At 37.3% G+C, this 19143-nt stretch overlaps 1 protein-coding gene across 11 annotated transcripts in view; it reads right to left on the bottom strand.

Annotated features, from left to right (window-relative positions):
• Nucleotides 1–1921: 1921 nt before the first annotated feature.
• LOC106034898 (uncharacterized) overlaps nucleotides 1922–19143 on the bottom strand; it is a 200365-nt gene continuing 183143 nt past the window's right edge. For 4 of the 11 annotated variants that reach the window (XR_010829423.1, XM_048072086.2, XM_066992454.1 and 1 more), the window contains 3 exons: nucleotides 14543–14749; nucleotides 4690–4834; nucleotides 1922–3708 (listed from right to left, as the gene is read on the bottom strand). Coding sequence is in view for 9 of the 11 variants with exons in the window: in XM_048072086.2 (XP_047928043.2) it covers nucleotides 3680–3708; nucleotides 4690–4834; nucleotides 14543–14749 (381 nt within the window). In the remaining 2 variants the exon portion in view is untranslated. Of the gene's footprint in view, nucleotides 3709–4689; nucleotides 4835–13418; nucleotides 13543–14542; nucleotides 14805–16726; nucleotides 17078–19143 lie in introns of those variants that run through there. The other 7 variants (XR_010829424.1, XM_066992449.1, XM_066992448.1 and 4 more) reach the window with 6 other exon arrangements.

Raw genomic sequence — 19143 nt, 5'->3', positions numbered from 1 at the left:
AACGTACTTACATGAGATTCTTTGTTTTCTTCTTTGTTCTTTGTTTGTCCCATTTTGTACTCCTTTCTTTTTGAAAAGAAAACAACTTTCTAACCCAGTCATTGAAGAAAATTCAAAGTAAGAATCCTCCAGGAGTGACACCAAGGGGAAAATGAAGGACTCAAGCTAGTTTCATCCGTGCTCTCCCTAATCTCATAATTTTGAGACCTGCACTGTAAATTTCTCTCTTTTTAACATTTGATCTTGCTGGTGAAGATGCAGCTATGGGTCAGACCCTGAGCCATCTCCAGTGAGTGTCATTCCCAGGACCTTCGCTGCATGGCTCCTGCCAGATAAGACTGGAAGTAGTTTGAGGCTTAGAAATGGTCTAAAACTTGGTACTGCTCCCAGGTTCCATATATCCCAACAGCAGATGTTTTGCAAAAACTGATTCCCAACTGCTGTGGAGGAAATAATATTGTTGCATCATATAAAGGTGCCAAAACCTTTGCTGGTGTAAATTCTCAGATCTCCATCATCTTTGACTGAGCAGCCATAAAATACCTGTGCTGAGGATCAGGCTCCTCGTCTCTAGATTAGTGGTTAATAATATCCTATCAAGGAGGTATAAAAGGGGATCAGAAAAGCTCATCAAAGTGTTCAGTGACATGGGAGCAGATTTATGAGAAAAAATGATGTTATTAAAAAAAAAAAAAAAAAGGAAAGGTCGTATTCATTAGTAAGAAAGGAAGACCTGAAGAAGGTACAGGAGATGCAAATATTACAGATCCACAAGCACTTCAGACTTTTGTTGTTAAGAGATAGGGAGGTTTCCCTAGGACATTTAATTAAAATGAGGTACTGCTTCTCTTTATTTTTACATTTTAAATCTTTTTATTATCATAGCAATACATCTTCGACTGCTTCCTTAAGCATTAACAGCTGATTTATTTAATAAAACTGAGGACTGAGCATCAGTGGAAATACTGATTCCAATGGAATGCCCTCATGCTGTGATTGGTGAAGTGCTAAGTAATTTGCTTTTAATGCTAGCACATACCACTTAGCACTATATTTAACTGAATGATGAAAATCACTCATTTTTCATCCTCTTGCTTAACTGGTGCTTAATCTATCTACTGTACTGGGAGCCTAGCACCAGATATATTCTAATAGACCTTGTACTCCAATCTACAACAAGCATTTTAATTTTTAATTCATACTTACGTCTTTATCCTTTAATAGAACAGAACTACAGATGGGGAGGATGTTTTAGATAATAAGAGCACAGTAGGTACCTAGGGAAACTACACCACTAAAAGGATTCTTTATTTACACTTTTCAGTAATGACTACATATATATAGCTACACGGGAGAAAATTGTTGTAAAGGAACACTGCATAGGCAAGCAATTACTATCCAACTATTACTGAGCATTATGGATGATGTTGCTGATAAAAGCACTTCGGAAAACCACTTCAAAGTCAAGTAACAGCTGTTGTATACTGACCAACAACCACAGGAACTCACAGGATATGAATAAACAAAATTAATAGATAGGATGCTACATTTTCAGGGAAAAAAAAGAGAGAGAAAAAAAGATAAGATAAATTTAGTTAATATTTAAACCTACTTTAAATTCAGCTTTCAAGAATAGGTACTGTTGCAGAATTGTAGCTCCCAGATCAGACGAAAGCCAGTGGAAACATGTCAAGATAACTGAGGGGATAAAAATGGTGGACCAAGTCTTTCATGACAAATAGAGACTCAAGCCCAGTTCTACATTTGTTAAAAAATAAATAGAGTCCTATCAGAATCTGAAGGAGAGGTCATCCACCTCCACAAATAAGATTCAGTATTTCTATAAAACTAAATACTGGCATAATACCTATAATGAAGTCAAAATCTTACAAATCCAGATTGAAGTGTCTTAAATCAGTGACGGGCAACCTAGGATATACTATTGCCCAAAGGGATTTTTACAATTATATTAATTCATGTTCAAAGATAAAACCTAAGCCAAGAAGATGGGCCAAGCACGATGCTGCCTACAGTAGTCTATCTACTTGGTACTGTTGCCCATAAGCAGCTGGAGGTTGAAGAGAACCACAACTCATAGCTGAAGACAGTCATGTACACAATGCTAGTGACCTCTACCACATTGTTTTTGTCACTTCTTGTCAGATGCTGGGGCAATTGGTAAAAAGTGAATTCCACTCAGGTAGAAAAATTCCACAGAAGAAAAACATCGGACTGGACAGCTTCTCTTCATTTAGCTTCCTTTTCAAAATTATATGCAATGGTTTGAAATGTCAACAGGCAAAGCAAAAATGAAGAAGGCAATTTTATTCCTGTATGATGGACAGAAGCTATCCAAGTGATACCTGATGCAACAGAACCCACAAAAATTAAATCACTGCTTATAGGTATTCAGAATAATTTTAACACCATTCTGTCGTAATGTAACACACACACATGTATGTTCACAAGTCAATTAGAAGTAGGAAAAAATGGAAACCAAATCATTATACTGCAAACCCAAAGAAAGAGCGTTTTCAGGATTGACATTTAAATCTCCAGGTTGCTACCTAACATCATTTAATTATTATTCAGATGGATAAGAACCAGAGATGTACATAAAATTAATCAACAATGTTCAAAACATCAGGATATATCTTACAAAGTTAAGTGCATCTGAAAAAGTTTTTACAAATCAGTGTAAACACACAGACACCAGAAAAACATACTAGTTGGAAAAATGTCACCAATACTTATGTTAATTGATTAACTGTTCTACATGAATGATTCAAAATTGCAGGAAGCTAAGACTCTTCCCTTTTCTGTCTGCATTTTTAGGACAAAAAGGATTCTAGCACAGGGAATACCAGGAGTCAGGGCATGGGCAGTCTGCCATCTAGTTCTTCATTTGCTGCTGACTTCCACAACCTTGACAGAATGACTTCACCTTTTTTGCTTCTGTTCCCCTTCCCACCATCTCCTTCTGCTGTCTTTTGTAGGGCTTGCCTTGGGGCATGGAGTTCATTTTTTATGCACTTGTGTGAAGCCAAATAGAATAGGCACTGACTGGTTCAAACTAATGAGAAATACTTGAATACTTGTAAGAAAACGTGAGGCTTTAAGTTGCTGTAGCTTCCAGAGAAGTAGGTTTGATCAACGTTAAGACCCCAGCAAAATGTTCTCCTCTGGGATCTCATAAAATTCGCAGCCTGTTGGGACGTGGCTTCAGAACTGGTGGTATTTCATGGCATGAAGCCATCATTGTTCCTCTTCTGGGCATCTTTGTAACCTTGCAATTACTATAGTGTTGTGCTTTTGAACAATAACTGAAAACACGGGCAATGTTTGATTCATGAAACTTGAAAGAAATCAGCAACATTTTCCCCACCACTACAGTGGAAAGCAGGTATAAGCAAACCTGAGCAGTGTGGGAATGTCCCACTAAATGGAAGGAAAAAAGTCTTATAAAATTACTATATATCAGATCTATGAACAGGTCCGATGAGCTCCCACACTGAAATGTCATTTGAAGCTACAGAAGAGTAATGAATGGTGCAGTTGCAGGACAATTCTGTAAACAGAAGTGTGGACATCAGAACCATAAATCCTGTCAGACAGTAATCATAGCATGGATGTAAATCTGGGTGTAAATAACTCTGTGAACTATGCAGTCCTCCAGGAATTAGCTCTTATTGGAAGCAACGTGATTTCCTGAAGATTAGAAAAAAAGATGTGGAGAAAGATGTTGTAAATACATGGATCACAGTGTACCAATAACCCCAACAAGAATGGCACATAAGCAAGAGTCCATACACTAAATTAACCTATTTTCATTTAAAAAACTATGCCTTCTGTACATATGTGAACTTTCCAAGGCTTCTCTGTCAGCAGACAAGATTACCATGGATTTTAAAGTAACACAATGCACTTTTATCCAACCTTTGCTCCTGAGAAGGCATTAGAAAACTCACACTGAGAAGACTCAGATAAGTGCATGGATCTGGTGAAGCCATACCTGGTACTGAGATCTTGCAAAAGAAACAAGAGGAAAGTGGTATCTTGCATTAATATGGACATCTATGGACACCCTGTGTGTTCTATAATTCTCTGTTATCAAACACCTTGACACTACCTTTGATAGGCAGCAACTTCACTTAATAATTTAACATACATGGGCATTTTTCATCAGTGTAATCAATGGAATTTTTCACATTGTATTTTTCACACAGTGAAAAATACAGTGCAAGTCTGAGAGATTGGAGCCATTACAGCAGATGCTTTTGGACTTTTGCACCCAGACGAGTACGTGTGGACATCTACCTAATTACAAATCAAGTTGCTGATTTACACCTGCCCTCAGCACACTTGCAATGCTAGCCCTTGCTCCAGATAGATTGCACTGGGGTTACTTTACTGCTATACTCAGCTGCAGAATGGAAAGTGTGACTGGGCCTGAGTAATGAATGCCAGCTCCTCAGCCTTCAGGACTCTTCTGACAGACCTTTGATACTACCTAAGGAGGAAGACTCGCTAGAAAACACCACTGTGAAATTTCCTCCCTAACCAATCATACCCTGGTCTTTCCAAGGGAAAACTTGTTTTCAAATGACCTGTTTCCTTTGTACCTCTTATAATTTTGTGTTTAGGTATCAGTATTGCTTTCCATCTAGGTACAGAAACTGAAAATAATACCTTTCCACCTAGCCACACTCCTCTTCCTCTTCTTCAACTTGATATTTGAAGATATATGCAGCATACTGTCCATTTTATTTACATGTTCCTGAGCTGTGCTCACTTCATTACACAAAAGACTTATTCCAGTAATATCACCAAATGCCTGAAAAACAGAACAGACAAACAACAAATTATTATGGCAGCGTACAGTGAAATATCAGTGAACAGATGACTTTGATTACACTTCCCCACCTCTCTCTTCTTACTTTCAAAATATTGTGGCTTAGAAGCTTTTTTGAGTGTGAAATTTTATTCTGTCATACTAATAACCCAGCTTTACAGCAGCTTACAATTTAGCGTTCGTGGTTCAGTTCCACTATTAGGCCTTATAACAATTTTTATAACAGTTCTGCCAAAATATTATAAAGTAAAAGTTACTGTAAATGTATTCAGTAATACAGATACAGCAGTGAGATTAGCAATTTAAACACATGTGAAATTGGAATTCACCTATTTTTTCTCACTCTAAACGCTTTAGTAAAACAGCGGAGTAGGGATTTTTTTTGCCCATTGCTTTTAATATTTTCTTCTTATGATGTTCTTGACACATGGAGAAGATTTGAGTGGATAAAGAATAGACCTTCAAAGAGGAAAATTGTGGCCATGAGGAGAAGATGATGTGTTATAGAACTGGAAATTGGTTAGAAAGCCTCAGCTCCAGCTCGGCTGGTTAGTAGTTACCACATCACGTTAGATCTTCTGCTTGTGTCATGTGGGTGGCATGTTGCACAAGAGTGCCCTGGCTCTGATTCTATTCACTTTCTGGAGGGCCCATGTAAGAGAGATTTTGCTTAGCTGAATGTGAGCAGAAATCAAATTTACAACAACGAGAAGTAACAGATCCTCAGCTCTGTCTAGCTGCTGTTACTCAAATACTAGCATGGACAAAAGTGGATTGCTCCAGTAAAAAAAAAATAATTTTGTAACGAATTTTGCTATTTTCAACCTGTTTTAGTACAGCTGTAATAAATTACACAAACATTAGTTTATGTACAGGTATAATCTCCAATTTCTATTGCAGTTTTGTATACTTTTATTATTCCTCTGACGAAGTATCTTATATCCTCTTATACCATCTTCTTGATGAAGCATCTTGTTGTACTTCTATATTTGTTACCTTGTGAAGTTGGGAAGTGCTGTTACCTCTGGAACTGGCATATACAGGTAAAGTAGGGGACATCCTCTGATCATGTTAAAATTCTGGCAGAATGTTGGAGTGATCTCGTGCATCCCACATCCTAGGCAAGTTTCCTCACAACAGGCTACACGGTCTTCTTACTTAGGTACTACTTACACAAAACACCTACTACTTTATTTTTAGTTTTCTTCTTTTACATAAAGAGGTAGTCCAGGTTTAGACTGTCATTACCTGTTTCACTCATGGTATAAATTATCTTCAAGGATATCAGATAGAGATATAACAGCCAGCAGGGCTTCACAACACTTTTGCAAAATACAGACTCAAGAAGACAGAAGAGAAATAGGGCTCATGAATCATCACTGAACTAACAGTAACAGCAGGGTTTGGGTTTTTTTTGTTTGTTTGTTTTTGTTTTTGTTTTTGTTTTTTGTTTTGTTTTTCTGTTGCAATAATCTGAAGAAATACCCCGTAAATATCATCACAGTACTTGTGGAGATTTTGTCCTAATTCCCCAGATGCTGGAACACTAATTTTTATGTTTCTATGAAAAAAAAAAATACAGAAGGTGCACAGAGTTCACTGGTATAGCCTGTCTGTTGGTGTTGGTTAACATACCAAAACCTCCTACAGATCTGATCATTCCCATACCCACTGACTGATCAAAATGATGGAAACCCTTTGCTACACTTTAGGTGTTACTGTTTACTTGTTTACTTTAAATTGAAGTTTGTATGGATATGTCAGATTTTTAGACTTGATCAAATATTGTGCAGAGTTCTGTTATTAAAGTCCAAGTTGTTTCTGAAAGTAACTTAATAGCAGTAACCTTATGGTTAATCAACTGTATAGGAAAGTTCGCTGTGCACTTACTGCAATGTAATTATAAAGTGAGCAAAAACATAATTGATGCATTTTGTCAATCTCTGTAGCTGCAAGGTACTTTTTCAAAGTTTTTTTTTTTGGGGGGGGTAAAATAAGTTAGCACTGTTTTGGCAATTATCCTTTGACTTCAGAGATTTTACTGCTGATTCAAGTACAACTACATTTTAAAACCACATGAAAGATTATAAGCATTTAAGAGTACAAAATACATTCTGCTGTAATCAGTGTCTGTACTCTCACAGCATAAAGCCATTCAGAAAATCACTGAAAGTACAGCAAATCTAGGTGTTTAAAGTGTTTTAGAACTAAAAGGGAAGAGTTTGGATACAAAATAACACTTTTAAAGTACCCTTTAATTACCAGCACTGATGTTTGTTATGCAGCACAACTACAGTGATATGACAACATTTTTCTCATGGGTGTTTCCTCAGACTGAATGGATGTGCTTTGGCAGAACATGCTCCCATCTCTTCTGTGAACATTTGAATAAGGCAGCTCTAACTCCACAGGTCCCAGTGGAAAAATAAATGTAAATAACCATGCCCATAAAATATCTGTGTGTATGTTGGCTGGGTATGTAACCCTTCCTCCTCACCCTGTTCTCTCTGCCAGTTATAAAGAAGCCAGCATGATTTAACATTGCGGATTACGTGTATGTAGAACAAGGCTATAATGCCACGGTGTAGGTATTTCTGTCATCTGCCCGTTATCTGAAAGCCTGCGCATCCTGCTGAGAGCCAGTGGTGGACCTGTCTCATCACTCTCCTGCTTGTTCTGAGACCATGGCCTCAACTGCAAATAGACAGGACTTGTTGGAAATACATCTTGTTTCCCATGGCTCTGTGGGTTTCTGAAGCAGGGAGTAGATCAAACCTGGGATTTGAAGAAAACTGGAGAGAGGGGAAATGGCCACATGCTGCCTCCTGCAATTCCGTCCTGCCGCATGCATCAGCATAACCTTGACAGCAGCTGATAATGTATTAAGCCACAGTTTCCATTTAAGACTATACCTCAATTTACTGGGAAATGAAAAAATAAAAAATAAAAGGACTCAGTCTTATACCTGAAAGAGTAAATGCACATATTCAGGCATAACTTCTCAGCTGAGATGCAGTGTGTGCATCCTTTTCCTCTTTAGCAATGGGTTAAGCTTAGCCACCACAAAGGCATGGAACAAAATACCGTGTCCATTTCAGGACAGAAATGACAGGTTATGTGCAAGATGAACTGGATCAATTTAAGAGAAGAGTATACAAATTCAAGGTTTCTCCAGGAAATTCTTTTGAATGCTCTCATCTTTTCATCGGGGTGAAAAGAGCCACCTGGACAACTATTTCATGTCTTAAACTGATTATCTTCAATTGAGTTACATCAGTAAAGGAAAAATATATACTGGTAAATATAGCTTTAAGTAGTCTGATTTAATTCTTACTTGCAGAGGAACTATACTTCCATGAACCTCAACTGAAGGTCTGTATGTTTGTAGGCTGTACTAATTTGACTGCTTATTCCAATGGGAGTATCCCTTAGCTGACTTTTATCATGTATGATTCCCAACTCAGCGTATATTGATATGAAACAATGGTGATCATCCTCCTGATGAACACAGTTGAAAATCATTACTTGGCTTCAACAAGGCAAGAATAGATCTCAGAGTCAGCAAGGCAGCACATGGTGAAGCCCATCCAACCCAGGAACGTGTGCACAAATGATGCATTTCTGTGGGTGGAATTGTTCTTGCTACACAGTCTGGGGTAAACCTTTGCCACTCTAATTTGCACTCTGTTGCACAGGGATTTCCAGGAAACCAACTCACTGTAAACTGGCTGTGATTGCAAATGATCTGGCATGATGCTGCTGAAGCCAACCAATATGAGGCAATTTATACCAAAAATCACCTTTGCCCAATCTCTTCCTCACCAGGAGGGCTTCACTACCCACCTCAGCTTATCCAATACACAGTGTGGAAAGGTCAGATCTTTCCTGCTCCCTCTGCAGGGTCTGTTGAGATGATGAAGCCATTTGACAATGATGCCATAAGGTAATACATCAATTTCAGTCACTGAACTAGAGCAATCCTCCTTCTTTCTCTTCTTCATAAATCTTTAGTGACCACTGCAGTGAGCACTCCTTATGCAAACAGTATGTGGGGATTTTGCATTCAATTTGGCCAATTTATTCCATTACCAAAGTTAGACCCAGACAAATCTGCACTCAGATACATGCATAAATTCTACTGGTGTCAGCTGTATGGCTTACACACATATAGAAAAAAAAAAAAAACAGGCCCCAGTATTCATAGTAACACTGAATATATAAAAAGAATTTGTGGAATTAAGAATAAAACATGAGGCAATTTGTTGATTTGCCCAGGGAATATATTGGAGTGACAAATCTGTGGATTATTCTAAGGTTGTTTTTTAGTGTCATTATCAGATCCAAGAACTGTATATAAAAACACGCAGTCCTTCACATGCTAAAGATATAGTTTGCTCAAACAATTGTAAAATATTCAGTATTCTTAAGATTAAATATCTGAATATTGCTTCTGAAGGAACAGCTGTCAGCTTAAATCTAAAGTCTAGTTTGTTTACTGGCTGTATTTTATATCTGTTACAAAATGACACCAAATAGCAATAAAATTGTTGTAAGTATTCTACAGGGGAATATAAATGCCCTTTGGTTACAGTGTACATATCTTTATACATAATTCCAGTATATTTTCCCTAGAATTACGTTAAATATGTAAAAAGCCTTTTCTCATAAAGGTAAAAATGCTAGATGTTTCCAAGCTGTAATTTAGCATTAGTGTCAAGATTGCTTCAGAAAATAAGCTATGGTTACTGTTTCATTCTTTTTAAGTGTCACTCAGCATACCGTATCTGATCTTGTATTCAAAATAAACTTATATGATTTTATTCACTTTTCCAGAAATGCAAGAGATTTAGACATAATTTATAGCATATGGATTGATGTAAATAGCTTAAACTAAGTAATTGGCTAGTCACCTATGCTGTCTTATCCTATTACTACTAGGTACTACTCAGATAATTAGGGAAAACAGACTTCTTCTATCCAGGAAGTTTAAATTGGATGAATCCTTGACATTTGTGTAGATTTATTTGATAGATAAAATCATACTATACTAAAAGTTTTTCTACAATGCTGAACTTTACTAGGCCTTTAATAAGAAACTGATTTTTTGCTGAGTTAAAGTGACTTACCTTTAACCTTTTAATGAGAAATCAACTCCAGTCAGCAAAAGTTGAGATAAAAATCACTGAGTTGGTGTTATCACCATATAGACAGCTAAACAGTTATCACTATCATTAACTTTTCTGTGCATGGATTTCAAATACATTTAACATGCTAAAAATAATTTCCTGTATATTACAATAACATAAGATTAATGAATGAGGGAAAGCATGAAAAGTGATTTATTTTGGGAAGGTCATTTCTTGGTTAGCCAACACCTAAATTGAATACTATAAAGGAGAAATATATTATAGGTAAAATGGAAAATGGGTTTTACTACATGAGAATTCTTTGAGTTTTACAATGCTTATGATAAAAAGGACTACAGTTACAAGTTTAACCTCTATAATTTTTATGCTACACATTAAAAAAATCTTTTTATTTAACATTTCCATGGCAATTTATACATGTCACCTTGTACTTAATGTTCATTTTAAAACAGTTATTTTTGCTTTCTGCTTAGGAAACCTATAAAACTACTTCTCATACCAGACTATATATATGTGTGTGTGTATGTGTATATATATATATATATATATATATATATATATATAAGTACACATATATTATCTACCAGCAAAGTTGGACCTTTAATGGGAATCCCATCCCTATAAAAATAAACATATTTTAAAGCAGTTATTACATAGGGAACCATTTATTCCTGGACAGTAGTAGGCCTCACTTACTGTAAAAAAGTAAAATAATAATGATAATATCAAAGTGAGTTTCGGCTCCTTGGCTTAAGTGAAATTCACACGGAGTTCCTTGCCGAACTAGGACTGTAAGAAAAACTTGCCTTTTTTTTTTTCTTCACTGAAGTAAAAATGATTAGTACTAGGTTGCTAATATAGTATAAATTCCTTACAAGCAGCCAAGGACACTGAAGCAAAATTACACAGAATTCCTTTTATGTCTGTCAAAGAATATTTGCAGATAGAGAAAGATTGGTTTGAAGCACTGAGGTTGAAGTCACTAAGAGCTGGACACATGAAATTGAGGAAGAATTTGTCCTTGTGATTTAAATAACGTTCTCATATCTCATGTGTCCTTGATGAGGGACATACTGCCACCCCAATAACCAGAACTCACTAGCCTGCACATACATCTCAGTTAGTTAAATGCTAAGAAACTACATTTCACGCTCTCAACGATGTCTACATTTGCACACACTTTTAAAAGTTTCTGTGCTGTTTTCTGCCAAACTTCTCATTTTCTTGTAGTATTAAAATACACTTTGTTTCTGTGGAAGACTACCAATACCAAACAGCAAACATGCTGTAACGACAGTAAGCATTGCACATCTGATTGAAGTATATTAGTCCCCAAATGTCTGAATTAATGAGGTCCCATTCTAGTAATTAAGAAGAGGTGTTACAGCTCTTTCAGGTATGATTCCAGAAAGTCATTGAAATTAAAAAGCCAAAGCCTTTTCATTTTTCTGTCTTCAGAGTTACATGTCCTCAGAGCTTCTTAATAAAAGTGAACAAACAAACAAGAAGTTACACTGAAATAATTACATTTTCACCCTCAGTGGCTTACTGTAATAAAGGATGACTGTTTTGCGGGAAGAAGATGCATGCAACCCACAGTTCCTAGATGTTGTTGAATTACTTTTTGTATTCTGCAGTTATACGATAGTACAATATCTCAGTATAAAAAATAGAAAAAAGTGAAAATTGGTTGTTTCTTGCTCCACGGACTCTATAGATGAGGTAGATGTATGTGCAAAGGCAGGTCAAGTCGCAGTTGCCACATAGCACCCCTCTATTCTATAGGCCATGTCCCTACAGTCCCAAGAAGGTATTTTGCACAAGTATCTTATCTCTGATATGAAGAAAGAGACTTGCTGACCATGAAGAAAGAGGAAAGGCAACTGTCATTTCTCAAGCAGGGAGAGAATAGGTGACAATTTACGTCCTTGCCACTGTGGAAAAAGCCATCCCTCCTTATTGCTTCTGGTAGGGTAAGGAGGATAATAAAGAGTAAAAGGGGATCTCATCTTGTTTCTTCTGATAAAGTGTTGTATCCATTCTGGCAGAGAATAGATAAGATTATGCTCTGTAAATAGATTAAGTTAGGAAACTCCTGGAAAGTAGAAGTCTTGTTTACTCCAAAGGATGATGCAAATAAATAAATAGCAAATGACACCACATAATTTGAGGCTGGGGAATAGAAGGAAACCGAAATGGACATTAAGGATCTGGAAAATTTTTTCCTTGAGATCTCTGGGGACAAAATACCTAGCTAGCTATAAAGTTTCAGATTAAAAATGTTTATACATGGTGCAGTTGCCCACAAAATATGGCAGATCAGACTCTTTATCCCCAAAAGTCCATTTTAGCCTTCATTTCCTACACTCTTAAAAGCTATACTTAGGATTCCAAAATAACTTTTTACTTGTCAATAGATTTTCTACACACCACTGCTTGTCTAGTCACAGCAGAGGAAAAATATATATATATTATTCCTGAGGGGCAGAAACAGCAGCAAGTGACAAAACCCCATAACAGACCCACAATGGGTTTTTCTCACTCTGTCCTTGCTAAGGCCCTGGTTCTTGTACCAGAGAGAAAATGGAACCTTTCCCACAGAGATTTCAAGGCAATATAGAAAATGGGAGACTTTTAAAATTTCCTCTCAGTGTACAAATGGAATATAACTTACCACTAGTGAGTGCATAGTCTTAAAACTCATTAACTTATAAAACATCCCTAATTAGGGACTGAATTAGAAAGCCATGACCCATAAAACACACAAATGTAACATTATATCCATTATCAGCTAAATGTAAGATCAGGATGTAAGTGTTACTGAAATTATTAGCTGAGCATGTTTCTGAATTGCAATTGTATTTAGGTCTACAAATATAAATGCAGCAAAGCATACACTGATCTCCTAAATTAGAGGCACATCTTTCAAGATGCTGACATAAGACACAGCCATGCAGATTTTAGGCAAAGACAGCGTTGTGGTATAATGTGGGAAACTATAAAGAAGTGGCTTGAGCCATTCATGCTGCACAGTGCTAACTTTGTCGATGCTGATCAGCATCAGTTTAGAAGCTGGAAGTTTCTGGGAAGCTCACTTGGGAAACCAAAATAAAATTATATGGAAAATAATAGAAATACATAAAAGAATGAATGAACAGAACCAGTACACCGAGTTAAGCTCGATGACACATGCCTGAAGACCTTCCTACTAGGGCCTTGTGGAAGGAGAATGAAACCTGATGTCCAAAAAGCTGAGAACTTAACTGGGACAAAATGTCCTGCACAGAGCTATCATTTGTAACAGGTGGGAAGTAGGCATGGGGCTGCATTGTTGATCTCAAAACAGGGAAAAGGACTTCTAGCAGAAATCTGGCAAATGATTTGTACAAGGAGCTTTGGTAACAAACTCAGGCACAGACCTGGACTTGCAGGTTTCTTTGTGTTAATAATTAATTTCTCCTTCATGTAGGCCACATGCCTTCTCTTGTTTTCTTTGGCCAGCTGCAAGACTCTGCTGTCTTCACTCTGGTGAATCACAAGTTCCTGGGGCACAGAATTATTCCTTGAGGACAGTTTCCTTTAAATTAAATTTTCTTTTAAAAGCCAAGTAGGGCAAAGACATTAAGAGTAAAATATTTTAATGAAGAAAGCAGCCTCGAAACATTAAACAGAGGAGCAGAAGCAACATTTTCCTCATTCTGGAGAGATATACTTGAACCTTCAATTTAGAAGTGAGCAACTGAAAAATTTGTATTTCAACACCGTTTGTGCTGGTTTCCTATAGTAAGCAGACCTCTAAAATGATGCTTCCACTTCTCTGGGTAGGTAAAGTAATATGCTTTCACTTTTCTTTCTCTTAGATGCCAGTGTTTTGTTTTGTTTTGTTTTTAAAGGTCTCCCAACTCAAGACCAAAGGCAACAAGGAAATGCACCTCTTCTAAGCACTTGGAACAAAATGTCAATTCAAGGAACAAAATGGAGTCTATGAAACAGGTAATAGACAATACTTTTTAAAATACCATCCTGCATTGCATTTTAGTGCACAAACTGCTTGCAGTGGGCCTAAAAATATGACAACATCCAGGATTCAATCAAAAACTTGCAAGAGGCCAGTAAGTCATATGATTACTGTATGTCAGCTCTGTGTCTGAAGAAAAACTAAATAATTCTACCATACCTACTGTTGTATAATATTTGTGCACAATACTTACGTAGTATATTTATATATAATAATTCCTGTATAGAATAACCTTATGTGGTTCTTAGCAATATATATTTATAAAATAATTTTTGTGTGTAGTTTCAATATATATCTTCCATAATTTCACTTAAATTGCTCTATAAACTATACTAAATTATTACTTTGCATGGTAAATGCTTTAACTCATTAATTTTACAATACTGTTTAGGAGTGAAGTCTTCCTATAGAAGATCTCAGTGTATACTTCATGAAGCGTCTATTTCCTGCTTTGACCCTGACCTACTTCTTAAGTGCATGCCTTTGCCTTCAAAATCTGGATGTAAATAATCTGCTTGGACCTACCTCAACAATAGCCCCATCAGGCAGCTTGAGGAAGTGTCTGTAGAGTTGCTGGAAACCGCTGAGGTGTACGGTGAACACCGACACGTGAACAGTGGTACCTCTTGAGGTAGCTGCCGAGTCAAAGATTTCATCCTGGTGCTGGAGGTCACAGCTGGGGACATCAGACTTGCTGGCATGGTCCTTCCAGATGTAATCACACACTGCCACCTAGTGAGACAGAAGGCCCCCCCACACACACATGCGCACACACACGTACAGAGTCCTCCCATCCCCCCACCAAAGGAACATATTTAATTAACTTCTGACAAGAGCTTTACAGATTTAAAATGATTTTACAATAAATCTGCAAAGCCTGTACCATATGCAGTGCTTGCACACAGTTCTCTACTACACATTTTTTATGACATAGATCTAAATAGAGAAGCTAGACAAATCCCTGGTGTATATTCTATAAAGTTAATTCTGCACAGATGAAGCTGTAATTGACTCCTGTATTAACCAAAAGTAGGGAGATCAAGCAGGGTAGGTTAAACAATCAAATGGCAATGCTGATTAAAAATATATATATATATACACATATAACTGATAATTTTGTGAATGTTTGTTTTTCTCTCTTTGAGAAGCCTTTGCTCCTTTACCCATAAGCACTTTTTAGTCTCTGATCTCTGAATAGTATTAAAATAACCTTGTGCTGCTAACTGAATTGTAGATGAGGCAGAGTAAATAAGGTGTATTTTAGTGTGTTGTATAAAGCAAATTTATTGACACAGTTACCTAGTTTCCTGTCTTGCTGTAAACACGTTTGCTTGGGTAGGTTTCGTACCTTCTTGTGTCAGTCAGAATTTCCATTTAAGCATTTCATTTAACCTGCTCTAAGGAACCTGCTTTGGCAGGGGGGTTGGACCCGATGATCTTCTGAGATCCCTTCCAACCCCTTCAATTTTGTGATTCTGTGATTTCCATGTTAATTCTGTACGCAGGCTGAGCATAATTCAAGATTTCAGCTTGAACACACCACACAGTTTAAGCACCTCATATCCTTAACTAGAACTGATAATGAGCGGCATTACCTTTTATACTCCCCCTCAAAAGTAAGTGTTTTAACCCTTCACTTTTGCAAGGGAAACCTTAGTATAACTGTATAACTCTTTTTTTTTTTTCCCCATGAGATACCACTCCTGTTTACAGTAGGAAAGGATTGGTCAGATATAGTTATACCCTCAGAATACACTGGCATGTTCTTCCTAAACACTTCTACTTAATGTGAAGGAAATAAGGAAAAAGCACGTGACTTTTCCTTCAACAAAATGTATTACACTGGCTGAAATCATTAGAACTCACCTATGAAACCAGCTATAAGAAATCTGTAGTTTACTCTAGTTTAAGGTAGCTGTGTCAAAACCTTCTTCTGCATAGTTTTGTTTGTTTTTCTGTTTTTGTTTTCTTTTCCTTTTTGCTGAAAGAGGGATCCCAAAATCACAAGACACATTTTATTTTTTTTTCCTCACTTTGGATAACTTAGGTTTAGCTCAGTTTGCTTGTGTTCCAGGTCACATTTCCTCAGCTGTTCTTATACATTATGAGGAATCCTGTAACTAGCACCATGTGCCAACACCACAGTCCTGACATGCAGGCTGCTATTCTGAGCAACTGTCTTAGGAGACTATTGTTTTTAGGTGAGTTAAGGAAGTAAGAATATGCACTGGAAAGTATCTCCAGCTCTTTTCCAGGGATGACAGAATGTTAGAAAACTTCATTTTAGTCCCAGCTTTCATTTGCATCAGTCCCAAACAATTTTATACATCTTAAAACATGGAAAGGTCTTCTGAAATTTAAGGTAAAATATGCAGTCTGAATTTCCCACACCAAAACCTCTGGGGTTTAAAGGCTTTCATTCAAAACAACTAGTTAGGAACACACAGCAGCAACAAGAAATGGTCTTGATGGGACAAGCCCTGCATTTTCTCTGCCTAAAACACAAATGTGTCTTACATGCCTGACACATGCAATTGCTCCGTAAGAATCAAGCCGTTGGCCAACACTTTTAATACCAATGCTCTCATGAAAGCATCCAGGCACTTCTGTTGGGGATGGCTCCCAGAGAGTGTTGGCCACAGCAGGGATAAGATGCTTCAAGAACAGCCACACCACAGCCCTTGAAATGGGAAGAAAGACCTCACCACAGTCACCCTCCTCCTCCTCAGCATCCCAGTTTCTCACAACCAGGAGCTCTGTCCTGTGTAATCAAGCCCTTGTCCCTGATTCATGACTTGAGAGGAGAGAAATAGTTTGGAAGGACAGTTCAAGAACTCGTTCTGCAGAGGATCCACACAGCAACAGGGGTAATCTCTTGGCTGTGATGATTGCCCTTTTATGCTACATGCATTTTCCCCTGTGCAAACGGACTGCTTGCTTCCTTTCTTCGGAGTATTTTCAGCCCTTCTGAATCAATCCCACATGTTCCTCTGCTTCTTCTCAGACCTCCATCTTAGTCCACTTTCTTTAAATCTCCTTGCCTTTCTTTTGTGGTTGTCCCTACGAACGAGTAAGGTTGTGGTTATTTTGGTTGATTTTTGTTTGTTTTTGTTTTGTTTTTTGTGTGTGTTTTTTTTAATGTGTTCACATATCACTGTGAACTGTGTTCACTATGAACACTGCATCCTTCTCTGCAGCTCTGTTTTGTCCATTTCAGCTGCAATTAGGGGCCATGATTTTCATCAGCATGGACCTTTGACTACCTTCACTCAAATAAATAACGACAAGTATTTTCAATAAGTGTCAGAGCTGTGTGTAATTTACAGCATGTGATTACCATGTTAGAAGCCAACTCCAAGTTGCTCAAACCTTGCCCTTTGCTGGGGTGAGGATCTCCTTTATGAGTTCCCAGTTCTGGGTGCCAACCCTGTGGTACTATATCCATATGGGAGCAGGTACAGCATCAGGAACCTGTGCCTTGCCACCCACCTCGATAGCAGATGAATCTGTAGGGTAACAAGGAGTCAGACAAATCCCCCCGCCTCTTGACACATTTCAGGTCTGGTTAGCTCCCTCTAAGGACATTTATGTAATTAGCTAAGAGAACTTAACCATACTGATTTGCACACTCTCTTCTCCCTGAAAGCACAGCCTGATTGTCAGACAACTGAGACTGAAAAATCACCACCAAAACTGATGATGCCATGCTAAGTTTCATCACCCCAGTCCAGGCAAGGCATGGTGAGAATGGAGGGAAGTGGAACACTTGACTCATTGTCCCTTTCTTAAAGTTATCCAGTATCACGACTTTTTCTGATGGCAGGTTCAGTAATATGCAGGCACATACAATGACCAGAAATCAACCCCAGGAAAGGAAAGAGCAGCCACCATGATGTTGAACTTGGACTGGATTTAGACACCCCTGGTCTGAAGGACCATTTAAATTCCCTCCTTGCTAACACCGTCCTAAAGTATTCAGTAGAGAGCTGTCCACTGCCTTGAAAACATTCAAAATGCATTTCTGTGAAGTGATAGGTCACTAGAGAGCTGTGGTGGCCTACATAACCTGAAGTAAGCTCCAAAAGTAAACTCTGCTGTCATCTGAAATCTCTATCATTAAGTTTATCAAAAATGTCCATTCATTTCCACAGGAATACAATATGAGTTAATAAATTACTGACAGGCTAGTCAAGAGACTGTGCATATAGGACATGTCAGAGGAACTGAAGTTAGCTATGATCTAGATTCACAAGGGCTGACAAGAAACCACAAAATGCCAGAACAGTGTACAGTAATCCTTAAATGAAATTCATCTTTCAGCAGAAAAACACATTAAGGATGGTAATTCAATGATAAAAGAGGCAGGCCAGAACAGGTTCAAATGCTGACTATTACACAACATAACTTAATTAAAGCAGGAGTGTGAGGCTGTTAATCGCTTTATAATAGCTCAGCTTGAAATGAGGTCTGATGTGATTGCCCTTATAGTTTATTTGTTTATATTATATCTCAAAATGTTATGTAGACTTAAAGCAAATGTACAGTTTTCACTGGTCTTTATTGTATTTTTTTTCACCTTTCCATCCTCACGTCTTTGTGCAAGTATGCAAAGAAAAGAACTGGGAGGAAGGGTCATAAATTTAGGTCAGATCAGATGATTTAGTAAGTCTCATGTGGGTTTAAGTCTTATTAATAATTTTAATACATTCTTCTTTGACAACAATGATTTCAATCACTGCTCCTTTAATGTACAGTGTGACGTAAAAATACAAAGACTTTTAAAGGAACAGAACATGCTTCTCATACAAAGAAGGTAAATTATATCACCTTTTGGAAGTTACAGTATATAACCTAGAGCAAAAGCAAAAAATATATTTTTTCAGTATAAACACAAATTTATTTTGTTGCATATCATGCCATATTAAGTGTATAGATATAATGTTCCTGAAGTAGGATGTTATTTTAAATACAGATATATTAATAAATATATATTTATAACTATATTGCACACATGATACCCAACAAATTAGTACTAATATTTCCAGTCAGGGTGCAGAAAATGGCATGCTAAAGCTTTACAGTTATCATGAGCTTTTCTATTATAAAACAGCTTTTCCAAAAAAAAA

The sequence above is a fragment of the Anser cygnoides genome, chromosome 2 (assembly GCF_040182565.1).
Source record: "Anser cygnoides isolate HZ-2024a breed goose chromosome 2, Taihu_goose_T2T_genome, whole genome shotgun sequence".
NCBI lineage: Eukaryota > Metazoa > Chordata > Aves > Anseriformes > Anatidae > Anser > Anser cygnoides.
Note: the sequence above shows the minus strand (reverse complement) of the source record. Positions and strands in the feature narration are given on the sequence as shown.